The sequence below is a fragment of the Oncorhynchus gorbuscha genome, linkage group LG21 (genome assembly GCF_021184085.1).
Source record: "Oncorhynchus gorbuscha isolate QuinsamMale2020 ecotype Even-year linkage group LG21, OgorEven_v1.0, whole genome shotgun sequence".
In the NCBI taxonomy this organism is placed as follows: domain Eukaryota; kingdom Metazoa; phylum Chordata; class Actinopteri; order Salmoniformes; family Salmonidae; genus Oncorhynchus; species Oncorhynchus gorbuscha.
This window is the reverse complement of record NC_060193.1, coordinates 28,247,599-28,264,056: the sequence shown is the minus strand read 5'-3', so window position 1 is coordinate 28,264,056 and position 16,458 is coordinate 28,247,599. Positions and strand designations below refer to the sequence as shown.

The following is a 16,458-nucleotide window of genomic DNA, read 5'->3' as shown; positions in this document are numbered from 1 at the left end:
CTGCAATTACACACTATTCGAAATAGATAGCTAGCTCCCAGAAAGATAAATATCTTCTTTCGAGTGTACTTGAAATATATATTGAAAGCTAGTCAATGTTAGACTAGCCAGCCAACTACTGTAAATGTCAATTTGTGTTTCATTAGTTCTTTCTCTGTCAGTGAATTCAATTGTTGAATCATCGAACCTTGTGGAACGCCACGTGATGTGTATTTGCTCTGTGTATTTGCTCTGCGTTATGCTCGCCAAGGGTGACAAACTCTCGCCGGTTAAATAGGTCCTAAACCAATTTAGAACTGGACCGGAGATGCAAACCCACCTCTCCAGTCTGTCCAGAAGGACATTGTGGTCAACAGTGTTGAATGCAGCACTTAAATTCAAGAGTACAAAGACCAAGAGCTGTTTGGCATCTGTTATGGCTCTAAGATCATTTATCACTTTAACATAAAAGGCTGTCTCTGTGCTGTGGTGGGCACGAAAACCAGTTGGCACTTTAAAAAATAATTTAGCTGTTTGAACACCAATTTCTCCAGAATTCTGCTGAAGAATGGAAGGTTGGAGATTGGCAGAAAATTGCTAAGAGCTGAAGTATCTAGATGACTTTTCTTCAGAAAGGGTTTCACCATAGAAGTTTTTGGTGCAGTGGGGGAAGTGCCTGTGAACAGGGAGGGATACACAATAGCTTGCACTTCTTCAGATATGCAATTAAAAACTGTTCCGAAGAAGGTGGTGGGGATAGGATCGAGAAGGCAGGTCAAAGGCTTATGTTGTGATATCGCTTTCCTGAGCATGTCTGCGTCAACCAGGGAAAATAAATCCATAGTGCCTTTGCGTGGTAGGCTAGAGCCTATATCAAACTTCTCATCAGGTCTTGCTTGACTGACACCCAGCCTAATGTTATCTTGTCACATTTAGATGTGGAGGAAAGATCACATATGTTTGCGGGGAAAGGATTTATCAGGCCATCAATGGTCGAGAAGAGCACTCAAATTATTCGGATTAATAGTGATCAAGTTAGAAACATGAGCCCGTCTGACATTTCGAATTGCCTTGTTATATATGTCAAGTTGCGCTCTAAAAATATCATGACAACAAAACATTAAAGAACACCTGCTCTTTCCATGACGTAGACCGGATGAATCCAGGTGAAAGCTATGATCCCTTGTTGATGTCACTTGTTAAATCCACTTCATTGTAGATGGAGGGGAGGAGACAGGTTAAAGAGGGATTTTTAAGCCTTGAGACAATTGAGACATGAACTGTGTGCACTACCGTTCAAAAGCTTTGGGCCATTTAGAAATGTCCTTGTTTTTGACAGAAAAGCCATTTGCCAATTAAAATAACATCAAATAGATCAGAAATACAATGTAGACATTGTTAATGTCGTAAATTACCATTGTAGCTGGAAATGGCAGATTTTTTTATGGAATATATACATAGGCGTATAGAGGCCCATTATCAGCAACCATCACTCCTGTGTTCCAATGGCACGTTGTGTTAGTTAATCCAAGTTTATCACTTTAAAAGGCTAATTAATAATTAGAAAACCTTTTTGCAATTATGTTAGCACAGCTGAAAACTGCTGTGCTGATTAAGGAAGTAATAAAACTGTCCGCTTTAGACTAGTTGTGTATCTGGAGCATCAGCATTTGTGGATTCGACTACAGGCTCAAAAAGGCCCGAAACAAAGACTTTCTTCTCAAACTTGTCAGTCTATTCTTGTTCTCAGAAATTAAGGCTATTCCATGTGAGAAATTGCCAAGAAACTTAAGATCTCGTACAACGCTGTGTACTACTCCATTCACAGAACAGCGCAAACTGTCTCTAACTAGAATAGAAAGAGGAGTGGGAGGCCCCAGTGCACAACTGAGCAAGAAGACAAGTACAGACGCCTCACAAGTCCTCAACGGCCAGCTCCATTAAATAGTACCCGCAAAACACCAGTCTCAACGTCAACAGTGAAGAGGCGACTCCGGGATGCTGGCCTTCTATGTACTGTAGATATTCCATAAAATCCCCCAGCTTTTTCCAGCTACAATAGTCATTTACAACATTAACAATGTCTACACTGTATGTATGATCAATTTGATGTTATTTTAATGGATCAGTATTAGCATTTCCTTTCCTAAAAACAAGGACATTTCTAAGTGACCCCAAACTTTTGAATGGTAGTATATGTATGCCATTCAAACGGTGAATGGGCAAGACAAAATATTTAGATCCCTTTGAACTGGGTATGGTAGTAGGTGCACCGGTCTGTTTCAAGAACTACAACGCGGCTGGGTTTTTCACGCTCAACAGTTTCCCGTGTGTATTAACAATGGTCCACAACCCTAAGGGCATCCAGCCAACTTGACACAACTGTGGGAAACATTGGATTCAACATGGGCCAGCATCCCTGTGGAATACTTTCAACAGCTTGTAGAGTCCATGCCCTGACGAATTGAGTCTTTTCTGAGGGCAAAAGGGGGGAGGGTGCAACTCAATATTAGGAAGGTGCCCTTCATGTTTTGTACACTCCGTGTATACAGAGGGCACAATCTTACAATGTTGCAGTCCAGAAATGTATACTGAAATGAATTGAGAGAGCGAGAGCTGCTCATGCTCAAACAAGGCTTCCCTTCTTTCTTCTGAGATAAACGAGGGAGCACAGGGCGTTCTGCACGATAACCAGCAAGCAAGCTACCATTATCCTGTGATGTGTTGCATTAAGCGATTTGGAGATTATGCCAGCATATCCAGCCTTAGGTGTGTCCTGACTCCTGCCTATTGCTATACTGAGTCAACCACTGTAAACGCTCCGGCTATATGAAAAGAGATTTGAGCTGGTGGGTGGGTGAGAGAGGGAGTTAAGGACAGAGAGAGAGAGAGAGAGAGAGTATCACAACATTGTACATACTGTAGCATTTGAAATGTTATACTACATTTTTTTTAATCACTAATAATATAATGTTTTAATGGTTGTTACTCTCTTGAAATGTTTTCTGTGTGTAATGTTTACTTTTAACGTCTGTTTTTCTCTTTGTTTTGTTTAATTTGCTTTGTTGGCAGGGAGAGAGAGAAGAGAGAGAAGGGCAAGCAGAGAGAGAAGAGAGAGAGAGAGAGAGAGAGAGAGAGAGAGAGAGAGAGAGAGAGAGAGAGAGAGAGAGAGAGAGAGAGAGAGAGAGGGAGAGAGAGAGAGAAGAGAGAGACAGGCAGGGAGAGAGAGAGAGAGAAGAGAGACAGGCAGGGAGAGAGAGAGAGAGAAGAGAGACAGGCAGGGAGAGAGAGAGAGAGAAGAGAGACAGGCAGGGAGAGAGAGAGAGAAGAGAGACAGGCAGGGAGAGAGAGAGAGAAGAGAGACAGGCAGGGAGAGAGAGAGAGAAGAGAGTGACAGGCAGGGAGAGAGAGAGAGAGAAGAGAGACAGGCAGGGAGAGAGAAAGAGAGAAGAGAGACAGGCACGGAGAGAGAAAGAGAGAGAGAGTGACAGGCAGGGAGAGAGAGAGAGAGAAGAGAGACAGGCAGGGAGAGAGAAAGAGAGAGAAGAGAAAGACAGGCAGGGAGAGATAAGAGACAGGCAGAGAGAGATAAGAGACAGGCAGAGAGAGAGGTAGGTAGACAAGCAGAGAGAAAGATGGAGTGAGAAATTGAGAGAGAGAGAGGTAGGGAGAGAGAGAGGTAGGGATAGAGAGAAAGGGAGAGAGAGAGAGGTAGGGAGAGAGAAAGGGAGAGAGAGAGAGGTAGGGAGAGAGAAAGATGGAGAGAGAGGTAGGGAGAGAGAAAGGGAGAGAGAAAGATGGAGAGAGATGTAGGGAGCGAGAAAGGGAGAGAGAAAGATGGAGAGAGAAATATGTAGAGAGAGGTAGGGAGAGAGAAAGGGAGAGAGAAAGATGGAGAGAGAGAGGTAGGGAGAGAGAAGGGCAAGCAGAGAGAGAAGAGAGAGAGAGAGAGAGTGAAGCGAAAGACAGGCAGGGAGCGAGAAGAGAGAGACAGGCAGGGAGCGAGAGAGTCAGGCAGAGAGAGTGAAAAGAGAGACAGGCAGGGAGAGAGAGAGAGAAGAGAGACAGACAGGGAGAGAGAGAGAGAGAAGAGAGACAGACAGGGAGAGAGAAGAGAGACAGACAGGGAGAGAGAGAAGAGAGACAGGCAGGGAGAGAGAAGAGAGGGACAGGCAGGGAGCGAGAGAGAGAAGAGAGAGACAGGCAGGGAGCGAGAGAGAGAAGAGAGAGACATGCAGGGAGAGATTGAGAAGAGAGAGACATGCAGGGAGAGAGAGAGAGAAGAGAGACAGGCACGGAGAGAGAAAGAGAGAGAAGAGAAAGACAGGCAGGGAGAGATAAGAGACAGGCAGAGAGAGAGGTAGGTAGACAAGCAGAGAGAAAGATGGAGTGAGAAATTGAGAGAGAGAGAGGTAGGGAGAGAGAAAGGGAGAGAGAGAGGTAGGGATAGAGAGAAAGGGAGAGAGAGAGAGGTAGGGAGAGAGAAAGGGAGAGAGAGAGAGGTAGGGAGAGAGAAAGATGGAGAGAGAGGTAGGGAGAGAGAGAGAGCTAGGTAGAGAGAGAGAAAGGGAGAGAGAAAGATGGAGAGAGATGTAGGGAGCGAGAAAGGGAGAGAGAAAGATGGAGAGAGAAATATGTAGAGAGAGGTAGGGAGAGAGAAAGGGAGAGAGAAAGATGGAGAGAGAGAGGTAGGGAGAGAGAAGGGCAAGCAGAGAGAGAAGAGAGAGAGAGAGAGAGTGAAGCGAAAGACAGGCAGGGAGCGAGAAGAGAGAGACAGGCAGGGAGCGAGAGAGTCAGGCAGAGAGAGTGAAAAGAGAGACAGGCAGGGAGAGAGAGAGAGAGAAGAGAGACAGACAGGGAGAGAGAGAGAGAGAAGAGAGACAGACAGGGAGAGAGAAGAGAGACAGACAGGGAGAGAGAGAAGAGAGACAGGCAGGGAGAGAGAAGAGAGGGACAGGCAGGGAGCGAGAGAGAGAGAAGAGAGAGACAGGCAGGGAGCAAGAGAGAGAAGAGAGAGACATGCAGGGAGAGATTGAGAAGAGAGAGACATGCAGGGAGAGAGAGAGAGAAGAGAGACAGGCACGGAGAGAGAAAGAGAGAGAAGAGAAAGACAGGCAGAGAGAGAGGTGGGGAGAGAGAAAGGGAGAGAGAGAGAGGTAGGGAGAGAGAGAGAGAGGTAGGGAGAGAGAAAGATGGAGAGAGAGGTAGGGAGAGAGAAAGGGAGAGAGAGAGAGAGGTAGGGAGAGAGAAAGGGAGAGAGAAAGATGGAGAGATAGGTAGGGAGAGAGAAAGGGAGAGAGAGAGAGGTAGGGAGAGAGAAAGGGAGAGAGAAAGGTGGAGAGAGAGGTAGGGAGAGAGAGAGCTAGGGAGAGAGAAAGGGAGAGAGAAAGATTGAGAGAGAGAAAGATGGAGAGAGAGAGATGTAGGGAGAGAGAAGCGGAGAGAGAAAGATGGAGAGAGAGGTAGGTAGACAAGCAGAGAGAAACATGGAGAGAGAGGTAGGGAGAGAGAAAGGGAGAGAGAGATAGGTAGACAAGCAGAGAGAAACATGGAGAGAGAGGTAGGGAGAGAGAAAGGGAGAGAGAGAGAGGTAGGGAGAGAGAAATGGAGAGAGAAAGATGGAGAGAGACATCCAATAGGTTTCGGAAGATGTCTTATTGTACGTTGCGCAGCGATGCATCATGCCGCGGTCAGAGATGGCACTGGCCCCATTTCATCAATACAGTGTCTGTCGTCGTGCGACGGTGAAATGCGTCCCCTTGTCCTTTCCTGTCAGTCTGAGTGCTCAGGCAGTATCTTATTTTTTTGTTTCCTTTTTGTTAGCCACCAGTGAGTACATTAACATTGCCTAAACCACACCGCCCCCCCCCCAAAAAAAACGAAATATATATATTATCTGCTAGCTGCCTCCTTTCATTCCCAGCAGCTCAATCTCTATCTTCTGACACCACAGCTCATAGAAAGCAATCACAAGCTGCTCGTTGCAGTTGTTTTTTTTTCGTCTTTTTCCTCTCTCTCTCCCAACTTAATATATAATTGGAAATGGCTGCATCGATCCATTTGCCACACTTTTGTTCATACTACATCAGCACCACAGAGACCAGAGGCGTCCTACCCACCAACACTCAGAGGTAGCACAAAGTATGTGAGGGTGGCTTCGGGGTGGTCCCTTGGGAGAATTAGACAATTTTGTGTTTTTCAAACTCCTGCAATCTAAATCTATAATCCTAATGCTTAATTCTATGCGTAGCTCTTGGGCTGTCTGTATCCTTCTGGCTAGTGGTTCTTTTTTTAAAGAAACCAGATATGCCTCTCTGTATCTCTGGTAAAAATCTGTCTTATTCAGTGAATTTAGTTATTGCTTGATTTCTAAAGACTGACGAACTTGCCAGCAGGCATGCCAGCTAAAATAGAATAGCTAGCTTGTCTAAATAACCTGCTTTTTAGCCTGAAATGGCTTCTTGGTAGCTCACATGAGGTTGGGAGATTGAGAACATATCTGGGATAACTAAAGCTAACTTCATAAAATATGGCAAATAATATTAAAGAGAAATAGATATACAGTTGAAGTCGGAAGTTTACATACACCCTATGCAAATACATTTAAACTCCGTTTTTCACAATTCCTGGCATTTAATCCTAGTTTTAAAAATCCTGTTTTAGGTCAGTTAGGATCACCAATTTATTTTAAGAATGTGAAATGTCAGAATAATAGTACAGAGTGATATATTTCAGCTTTTATTTATTTCGTCACATTCCCAGTGGGTCAGAAGTTTACATACACTCAATTAGTAATATATGCCATTTAGCAGACGCTTTTATCCAAAGCGACTTACAGTCATGTGTGCATACATTCTACGTATGGGTGGTCCCGGAGATTGAACCCACTACCCTGGCGTTACAAGCGCCATGCTCTACCAACTGAGCTACAGAAGGATTTGGTAGCATTGCCTTTAAATGGTTTAACTTGGGTCAAATGTGTTGGGTAGCCTTCCACAAGCTTCCCACAATAAGTTGGGTGAATTGTGGCCCATTCCTCCTGACAGAGCTAGTGTACTTGAGTCAGGTTTCTAGGCCTCCTTGCTCGCACACGCTCTTTCAGTTCTGCCCACACATTTTCTATAGTATTGAGGTCGGGGCTTTGTGATGGCCACTCCAATACCTTGACTTTGTTGTCCTTAAGCCATTTTGCCACAACTTTGGAAGTATGCTTGGGGTCATTGTCCATTTGGAAGACCCAAGCTTTAACTTCCTGACTGATGTCTTGAGATGTTGCTTCAATATATCCACATATTTTGTCTACCCCATGTATTTTGTGAAGTGCACCAGTCCGCAGCAAAGCATCCCCACAACATGATGCTGCCACCCCCATGCTTCACGGCTTCTAAAGCCATGACATCTTTTTCTGGAATTTTCCAAGTTGTTTGAAGAAACAGTTAGCTTGTTGGATGTAAACTTCTGACCCACTGGAATTGTGACACAGTGAATTATAAGTGAAATAATCTGTCTGTGAACAATTGTTGGAAAAATGACTTGTCATGCACAAAGTAGATGTCCTAACCGAAATGTGTGGAGTGGTTGAAAAACAAGTTTTAAAGACTCCAACATAAGTGTATGTACTTCCGACTTCAACTGCATAATATATATAAATATACAGAACAAATCTGACGGGGCACGTGCCCCCTATGGGCATGACGTCACTCACAGTGACCGTGAGGATTCTGTTTACAAGATATAAATATCTCTCTCTCTGCCTCTCTCCCTATTTTCTGCCTCTCTCTCTACCTCGCTCTCTACCTCGCTCTCTACCTCGCTCTCTACCTCTCTCTCTACCTCGCTCTCTACCTCTCTCTCTACCTCTCTCTCTACCTCTCTCTACCTCGCTCTCTACCTCTCTCTCTACCTCTCTCTCTACCTCGCTCTCTACCTCGCTCTCTACCTCTCTCTCTACCTCTCTCTCTACCTCCACGCCATGATGCCTTTCCGCCTCATCTGAGCTTACTCTGAATTCCAATTTCAAACAAAAAGCCTCCTTAAATAGTTGTCTCTTTAAGCAGAGGATTCATTGGCTCCCTCATTTGTGGGTGATAGTGTTTTTTTGTGTGCGCGCGTGTGCATGTTCACAATAATGTATGTGCAGGCGTTCCTATATTTTGGATGACTGACATTTGAAAAGAAAAGCCTGTATGACTTAATGTTCCATACAATCAGACTTAAATACATAGTCAAATCACAGTGATTGATGTGCTTGAAAAGTCATTATTTTAACACATTAGAGACATTACAGCAATCCTATATCTATAGAAAATTAGTCCATGTCCTCTCTAAGTCTGTATCACCTAAGGCTGCATCCCACCACTCTCGGCTCCACTCGCGCCACCAGTCCCGCCACTCTTAGCTCCAGATTGTAACTCAGTGCTCAGGAGATGGTGTCTCTCAATCTATGTGGCCATCTCGACTCCACCCTCCCCTGGGAAATGTGTCTAGGGATTAGAGTGATTTGCAGTAACACATTTTTGGGATGAATGGGATTATCCAATCCAGTGAGGGTTCCCCTTGATTCCCCCTGATTTCCTGGTAAACCTCATTATCAGAGCTGGATCTCCTACACAGACTAGGGGGAATGGGGAAATTACAACAAGACAGTGTTGTCAGTGTGGATCACTGGACTGTTGGGAAGGCAGCTTGTTGATAGACCCGGTACACAGAGGTACAGTGGCAAGAAAAGGTAGGTGAGCCCTTTGGAATTACCTGGATTTCTGCATAAATTCATCATCAAATTTGATCTTCAACTAAGTCCCAACAATAGTTAAACTAGTAACACAGAATTATTGCATTTGTCTTGTCTATATTGAATACATAATTTATACATTCACAGTGTAATTTGGAAAAAGTATATGAACCTCTAGGCTAACTCATTTGAATCAGGAGTCAGCCAACCTAGAGTCCAATCAATGAGAGGAGATTGGAGATGTTGGTTAGGGCTGCCTTGCCCTTTAAAAAACACTCACAAAATTTGAGTTTGCTATCCACAAGAAGCATTGCCTGATAGGAATCATGCCTCGAACAAAAGATATCTCAAAAGACCTAAGATTAATAATTGTTGACTTGCTTAAAGCTGGAAAGGGTTACAAAAGTATCTCTAAAAGCCTTTATTTTCATCAATCTACGGTAAGACAAATTGTCTATAAATGGAGAAAGCTCAGCACAGTTGCTACTCTCCCTAGGAGTGGCCATCCTGCGAAGATGACTATAAGAGCACAGCGTAGAATGCTCATTGAGGTTAAGAAGAATCCTAGAGTGTCAGCTAAAGACTTACAGCAATCTCTGGAACATGCTAACATCTCTGTTGACGAGTCTACGATACGTAAAACACTTAACAGGAATGATGTTCATGGGAGGACACCACGGAAGAAGCCACTGCTGTCAACAACAAAAAAACATTGCTACACATCTGAAATGTGCAAAAGTGCACCTGGATGTTCCACAGCGCTACTGGCAAAATATTCTGTGGATAGATTAAACTAAAGTTGAGTTGTTTGGAAGGAACACACAACAACATGTGTGGAGAAAAAATGCCACAGCACACCAACATCAAAACCTCATCCCAACTGTAAAGTATGGTGGAGGGAGCATCATGGTTTGGGGCTGCTTTGCTGCCTCAGGGCCTGGACAGCTTGCTATCATCAACGGAAAAGTGAATTCCCAAGTGTATCAAGACAATTATAATCACAGCCGTATATATTCCCCCCCAAGCAGACACATCGATGGCTCTGAACAAACTTTATTTGACTCTTTGCAAACTGGAATCCATATATCCGGAGGCTGCATTCATTGTAGCTGGGGATTTTAACCAGGCTAATCTGAAAACAAGACTCCCTAAATTTTATCAGCATATCGATTGCGCAACCAGGGCTGGAAAAACCTTGGATCATTGCTATTCCAACTTCCGCTCTCCTTTCGGGAAAGCTGACCACGACTCCATTTTGTTGATCCCTGCCTACAGACAGAAACTAAAACAAGAAGCTCCCGCGCTGAGGTCTGTTCAACGCTGGTCTGACCAATCTGATTCCACACTCCAAGACTGCTTCCATCACGTGGACTGGGATATGTTCCGTATTGCGCCAGACAACAACATTGATGAATACGCTGATTCGGTGAGCGAGTTCATTAGAAGGTGCATTGAAGATGTCGTTCCCATAGCAACGATTAAAACATTCCCAAACCAGAAACCGTGGATTGATGGCAGCATGCGCGTGAAACTGAAAGTGCGAACCACTGCTTTTAATCAGGGCAAGGTGACTGGAAACATGACCGAATACAAACAGTGTAACTATTCCCTCCGCAAGGCAATCAAACAAGCTAAGCGTCAGTATAGAGACAAAGTAGAATCTCAATTCAACGGCTCAGACACAAGAGGTATTTGGCAGGGTCTACAGTCAATCACGGATTACAAAAAGAAAACCAGCCCCGTCACGGACCAGGATGTCTTGCTCCCAGGCAGACTAAATAACTTTTTTGCCTGCTTTGAGGACAATACAGTGCCACTGACACAGCCACTGAAGAAATTTGGCTTGTCACCAAAAGTACTCACAAACTTCTACAGATGCACAATCGAGAGCATCCTGTCGGGTTGTATCACCGCCTGGTACGGCAACTGCTCCGCCCACAACCGTAAGGCTCTCCAGAGGGTAGTGAGGTCTGCACAACGCATCACCGGTGGCAAACTACCTGCCCTCCAGGACACCTACACCACCAGATGTCACAGGAAGGTCTGATCCGCAACTACAGAAAACATTTGGTTGAGGTTATTGCTGCTAAAGGAGGGTCAACCAGTTATTAAATCCAAGGGTTCACATACTTGTCCCACCCTGCACTGAATGTTTACACAGTGTGTTCAATAAAGACTTATAATTGTTTGTGTGTTATTTGTTTAAGTGAACTGTAATTTGTCTATTATTGACCCAGATGAAGATGAGATCAAATTTTGTGACCAATTTATGCAGAAATCCAGGTATTTCCAAAGGGTTCACATACTTTTTCTTGCCACTGTACGTGGTCATAGAGAAGTCAATGAGAAGAGTTATGAGTTTCCATGTTGTGTGCAGAGCCGTCTTTAGTCATTCTTATGACAGAATGACAGGAATGACATGAGGAAATGGTGTCTTTCCCTGTCGTTTCAATGGGACTTGGCAGGTGTCCGTAGTGTGAGCTGTCTGCTTTAACTGTTGACTGACAATAAGAACAAGGATGTCAAACAAGCACTCACATCTCACACCTCACACCTCACACCTCACACCTCACACCTCACACCTCACACCTCTCACCTCTCACCTCTCACCTCTCACCTCTCACCTCACACCTCACACCTCACACCTCACACCTCACACCTCACACTACTACGGTTTCATGATTTCTTTCATGATTTTTGATGCGTTTTACCAATACATCAACACACCTAACAGCAGTGCTGGCAGATCTACAGTGCCTCCAGAAGGTTTTCACACCCCTTGACTTTTTCCACATTTTGTTGTGTTACAGCCTGAATTAGGATTATATTTATATATTTTTTGTCAATGTATAATTATGTTGTAACTTTTTTTTTTTTGCAAATTCATTGTAAATGAAAAGCGGAAATATCTTGATTCAAACGAAAACCTAAATAAGCTCAGGAATAAAAATGTGCTTAACAAGTCACATAAATTGCATGGATTCACTCTGTGTGAAATAACAGTGTGTAACATGATTTTTGAAGGACTAGCTCATCTCTATACCCCACACATACAATTATCTGCAAGGTCGAGCAGTGAATTTCAGACACAGATTCAACCGCATTGACCAGCGAGACTCTCCAATGCCTCGCAAAGATGGGAACCTATTAGTAGATGGGTAGAAATGAAAAAGGCAGACATTGAATATCCATTTGAGCATGGTGAAGTTATTAATTACACTTTGGATGGTGTATTATTACACCCAGTCACTACAAAAATAAAGGTGTCCTTCATAATTCCATTGCTGGAGAGGAAGGAAACCACTCAGGGATTTCACCATGAGGCCAATGGTGACTTTAACGGAGTTTTTAATGGCTGTGATAGGAGAAAACTGAGAATGGATCAACAACATTGTAGTTACTCCACAATACTAATAATAACTAACTGACAGTGAAAAGAAGGAAGCTTGTACATAATAAATAAATATTCTAAAACATGCATCCTGTTTGCAACAAAAGTAAAACTGCAAAAAATGTGGCCATGCAATTAACTTTTGTCCAGAATACAAAGTGTTATGTTTGGGGCAAATCTAATCCAGGGCATTACTGATTACCGCTCTATAATTTTAAGCATAGTGGTGGCTGCATCATGTAAGTCGCTCTGGATAAGAGCGTCTGCTAAATGACTTAAATGTAAATGTAAATGTAATTGTAAGGACTGAGGAGTTGTTCAGGATAAAAAAGAAACAGAATGGAGCTAATTTTAGGCAAAATCCTAAAAGAAAACCTGGTTCAGTCTGCTTTCCACCAGACACTGGAAGATGAATTTACCTTTTAGCAGGACCATAACTTAAAATACAAGGGCAAATCTACACTGGAGTTGTTTACCAAGAAGACAGTGAATGTTCCTGAGTGGCCGAGTTACAGTTCTGACTTATATCTAGTTGAAAATCTATGGCAAGACTTGAAAATGCTTGTATAGCTCACGATTCAGGGGTGTGAATACTTATGTAAATTAAATATTTCTGTAATTCAGTTTAATAGATTTGCAAAAATGTCTAAAAATATGTTTTCAATTTGTCATTATGGGATACTGTGTATATGAAAAAAAAAATGTAATCCATTTTGAATAACACAACAAAATGCAGAATAAGTAAAGGGGTAGGAATACTTTCTGAAGGCCATGTATATGCTCAGTCCTCCATTGACCAACAATTACTGTAAAACCTCATCCCTCTCTCTCTCTCTCTCTCCATTCTCCTCTCTCTCCAGGGAAGGAAGAGTCGGTGGCCACCTTCAAGGGGAACGAGTTCTTCTGCTACGACCTGTCGCTGACGCCCATCCAGAGCAGCACGGACGAGATCACGCTCTCCTTCCGCACGCTGCAGCGCAACGGCCTCATGCTGCACACGGGCAAGTCGGCCGACTACGTCAACCTGTCGCTGAAGAGCGGCGCCGTGTGGCTGGTCATCAACTTGGGCTCGGGCGCTTTCGAGGCACTGGTGGAGCCCGTCAACGGGAAGTTCAACGACAACACCTGGCACGATGTGCGCGTCACCCGCAACCTGCGTCAGGTAAAGAGACACGACGTGATTGGTCCATCTTCTATGCAGCGTTTCTCTCACGCTTTCCGTATCTTTTTGGCCTTCTTATCTCTCTATCTTTCCACCTATTTTATCTGTTGGTCTATATCTCTCTTTGTTTTCTTCCTTTTCCTCCTGTCGCTTGATCCCTACCTAATGTTGGCGTTTTTCTCTTCCAGTTCCAGGGTTGAGATCTGCAGAGGAATGCTGCTGTTTCACTCTCTGTTGTCATGGTTTTCTTTCCAAAAAACAACCAAAGATCCATATCATCTTCTCATTGGGGTAAACGTGGGGGAAGGGGGTCAAAGTTGAGATCACCGAGGAAGTAGAACTGACCCAGTACTTGAGCATCACACACATTCATTTCTATTTTGGTGGATATCTAGTACACACACATCTAGAACATCAAGTACTTGTATGTCTACGTAAGCCTAACAGGGAACACTGCATTCAATAGTCACCACCAATGGGAGCTGTTCTTGTTTATATATGTATGCATGTAATGTACTTACCCGCATGTGATGCTTTCTAATTTATCAGAAGAGACGATGCATTTCAGTCCCATCTTAACACATTACTCCATAGATCTTTGCAACCAGCTAATCACAGCCAATAGGTGGCAAGGGAGCCCACTCAGCGGATGTGAGCACCAGCGTACACACACACACACTAACAAACCCTCACACACGCACATGCACGTATGTGCGTGCGCACACGTATACCCCTCACAACCACACATTGAATTGAACAGCACAAGCAAAGGATCGATACCAGGTCATCAATTGGCAGATAGTGGCTGTGAGATGTAATCAATTTCACTTACATTTGCCTTGCTTGCTTCTCCCAGTGTTTTGGTAATTGTAATTGGAATGAATGGCTTGTCAGCCCTAATAATAGCCATTGTAAAGGCCCCGTATTGCAACCAGGACTGATTTGAATGCATTAAAAAACAAAAAAAAAGAACAACCTCACCTCCTTTGTCCAGCGCCGCAGCAAACATTTACACAAAGCCTTTACTGCCTCTCCCCTGGAAACAAAACGGGTACGGCAAACATTTACACAAAGCCTTTACTGCCTCTCCCCTGGAAACAAAACGGGTACGGCAAACATTTACACAAAGCCTTTACTGCCTCTCCCCTGGAAACAAAACGGGTACGGCAAACATTTACACAAAGCCTTTACTGCCTCTCCCCTGGAAACAAAACGGGTACGGCAAACATTTACACAAAGCCTTTACTTCCTCTCCCCTGGAAACAAAACGGGTACGGCAAACATTTACACAAAGCCTTTACTGCCTCTCCCCTGGAAACAAAAAAGCGGAAACAAAACGGGTACGGCAAACATTTACACAAAGCCTTTACTGCCTCTCCCCTGGAAACAAAACGGCAAACATTTACACAAAGCCTTTACTGCCTCTCCCCTGAAACAAAACAGCAAACATTTACACAAAGCCTTTACTGCCTCTCCCCTGGAAACAAAACGGGTACGGCAAACATTTACACAAAGCCTTTACTGCCTCTCCCCTGGAAACAAAACGGGTACGGCAAACATTTACACAAAGCCTTTACTGCCTCTCCCCTGGAAACAAAACGGGTACGGCAAACATTTACACAAAGCCTTTACTGCCTCTCCCAAAACGGGTACGGCAAACAAAAAAGCCTTTACTGCCTCTCCCCTGGTAACAAAACGGATGGCAAACATTTACACAAAGCCTTTACTGCCTCTCCCCTGGAAACAAAACGGGTACGGCAAACATTTACACAAAGCCTTTACTGCCTCTCCCCTGGAAACAAAACGGGTACGGCAAACATTTACACAAAGCCTTTACTGCCTCTCCCCTGGAAACAAAACGGGTACGGCAAACATTTACACAAAGCCTTTACTTCCTCTCCCCTGGAAACAAAACGGGTACGGCAAACATTTACACAAAGCCTTTACTGCCTCTCCCCTGGAAACAAAACGGGTACGGCAAACATTTACACAAAGCCTTTACTGCCTCTCCCCTGGAAACAAAAAAGGGTATGGCAAACATTTACACAAAGCCTTTACTGCCTCTCCCCTGGAAACAAAACGGTTACGACAAACTTCCCGGACTTTTTCATGGCTGCAGAATTCAGTCTCAGGCAGGAGAAAGAAAAGTTGTGTTGCCGGTAGAGGAGCCTCAATGGTGCAGTAAGTTGGTGGCATCATCTTTCATAAGTATCTCTCCAGACCAACTAGTTCAATATGTAGCGGCTTTCCTAGCAGTCATTCCTGCTGCAAAACGCAGAGATTGAGCCACTAAAGTCATGTAGCTTAAATAGCCATGTAGCTAATGTCCCTTCCCCGTCTTTCTCCTGTGAGCTTAACTCGGGGGAAAGGCGTGCTCACATACTGACAGAGAGATTTGCTGGGGGGGGGGTACACCAACCATTAGGAACACCCCTCCCCACTCCCCCTCAAATCAATAGTTATTGGTCACATGCGCCGCGTCAATGTGCAGTGGTATGAGGTAGTTGAGGCAATACAGTATGCACATGTAGGTATGGGTAAAAGTGACTAGGCAATCAGGATATATAATAAACAGAGTAGCAACAGTGTGTGTGTGTGTGTGTGTGTGTGTGTGTGTGTGTGTGTGTGTGTGTGTGTGTGTGTGTGTGTGTGTGTGTGTGTGTGTGTGTGTGTGTGTGTGTGTGTGTGTGTGTGTGTGTGTGTGTGTGTGTGTGTGTGTGTGTGTGTGTGTGTGTGTGTGTGTGTGTGTGTGTTGGATTGTCAGTGTAGTACTGTATGTGTGAGTGTCTGGGTAGAGTACAGTGAGTGTGCATGGAGCCAGTGTAAGAGAGTCATTGCCAAAAATAAAGAGGGTCAATGTTAGTAGTCACGGAGGCAATTTGACTAACTGCTCAGCAGTCTTATGAACACCAAGATGTACAGGAGTCTTTTGGTCCCAGACTTGGCACTCTGATACCACTTGCTGTGCAGTAGCAGAGAGAACAGTCCATGACTTTGGTAGCTGGAGTTCTTGACAATCTTTAGGGCCTTTCTCTGACACCGCCTGCTATAGAGGTCCTGGATGGCAGGGAATTCGACCCCAGTGACATATTGGGTCGTAACCGCTACCCTCTGTCGAGCAGTTTCCATACCAAGAGGGGATGCAGCCAGTCAAGATGCTCTCAATGGTGCAGCTGTAGAACTGTTTGGGGATCT

At 44.2% G+C, this 16,458-nt stretch overlaps 1 protein-coding gene across 9 annotated transcripts in view; it reads left to right on the top strand.

Annotated features, from left to right (window-relative positions):
- Positions 1-16,458, top strand: part of LOC124008799 (neurexin-2-like) — a 1,096,959-nt gene that overhangs the window by 438,772 nt on the left and 641,729 nt on the right. For all 9 annotated transcript variants that reach the window (XM_046320364.1, XM_046320362.1, XM_046320358.1 and 6 more), the window contains one exon: positions 12,962-13,263. In XM_046320364.1, the coding sequence (XP_046176320.1) occupies positions 12,962-13,263 (302 nt within the window). The remainder of the gene's footprint in view (positions 1-12,961; positions 13,264-16,458) is intronic.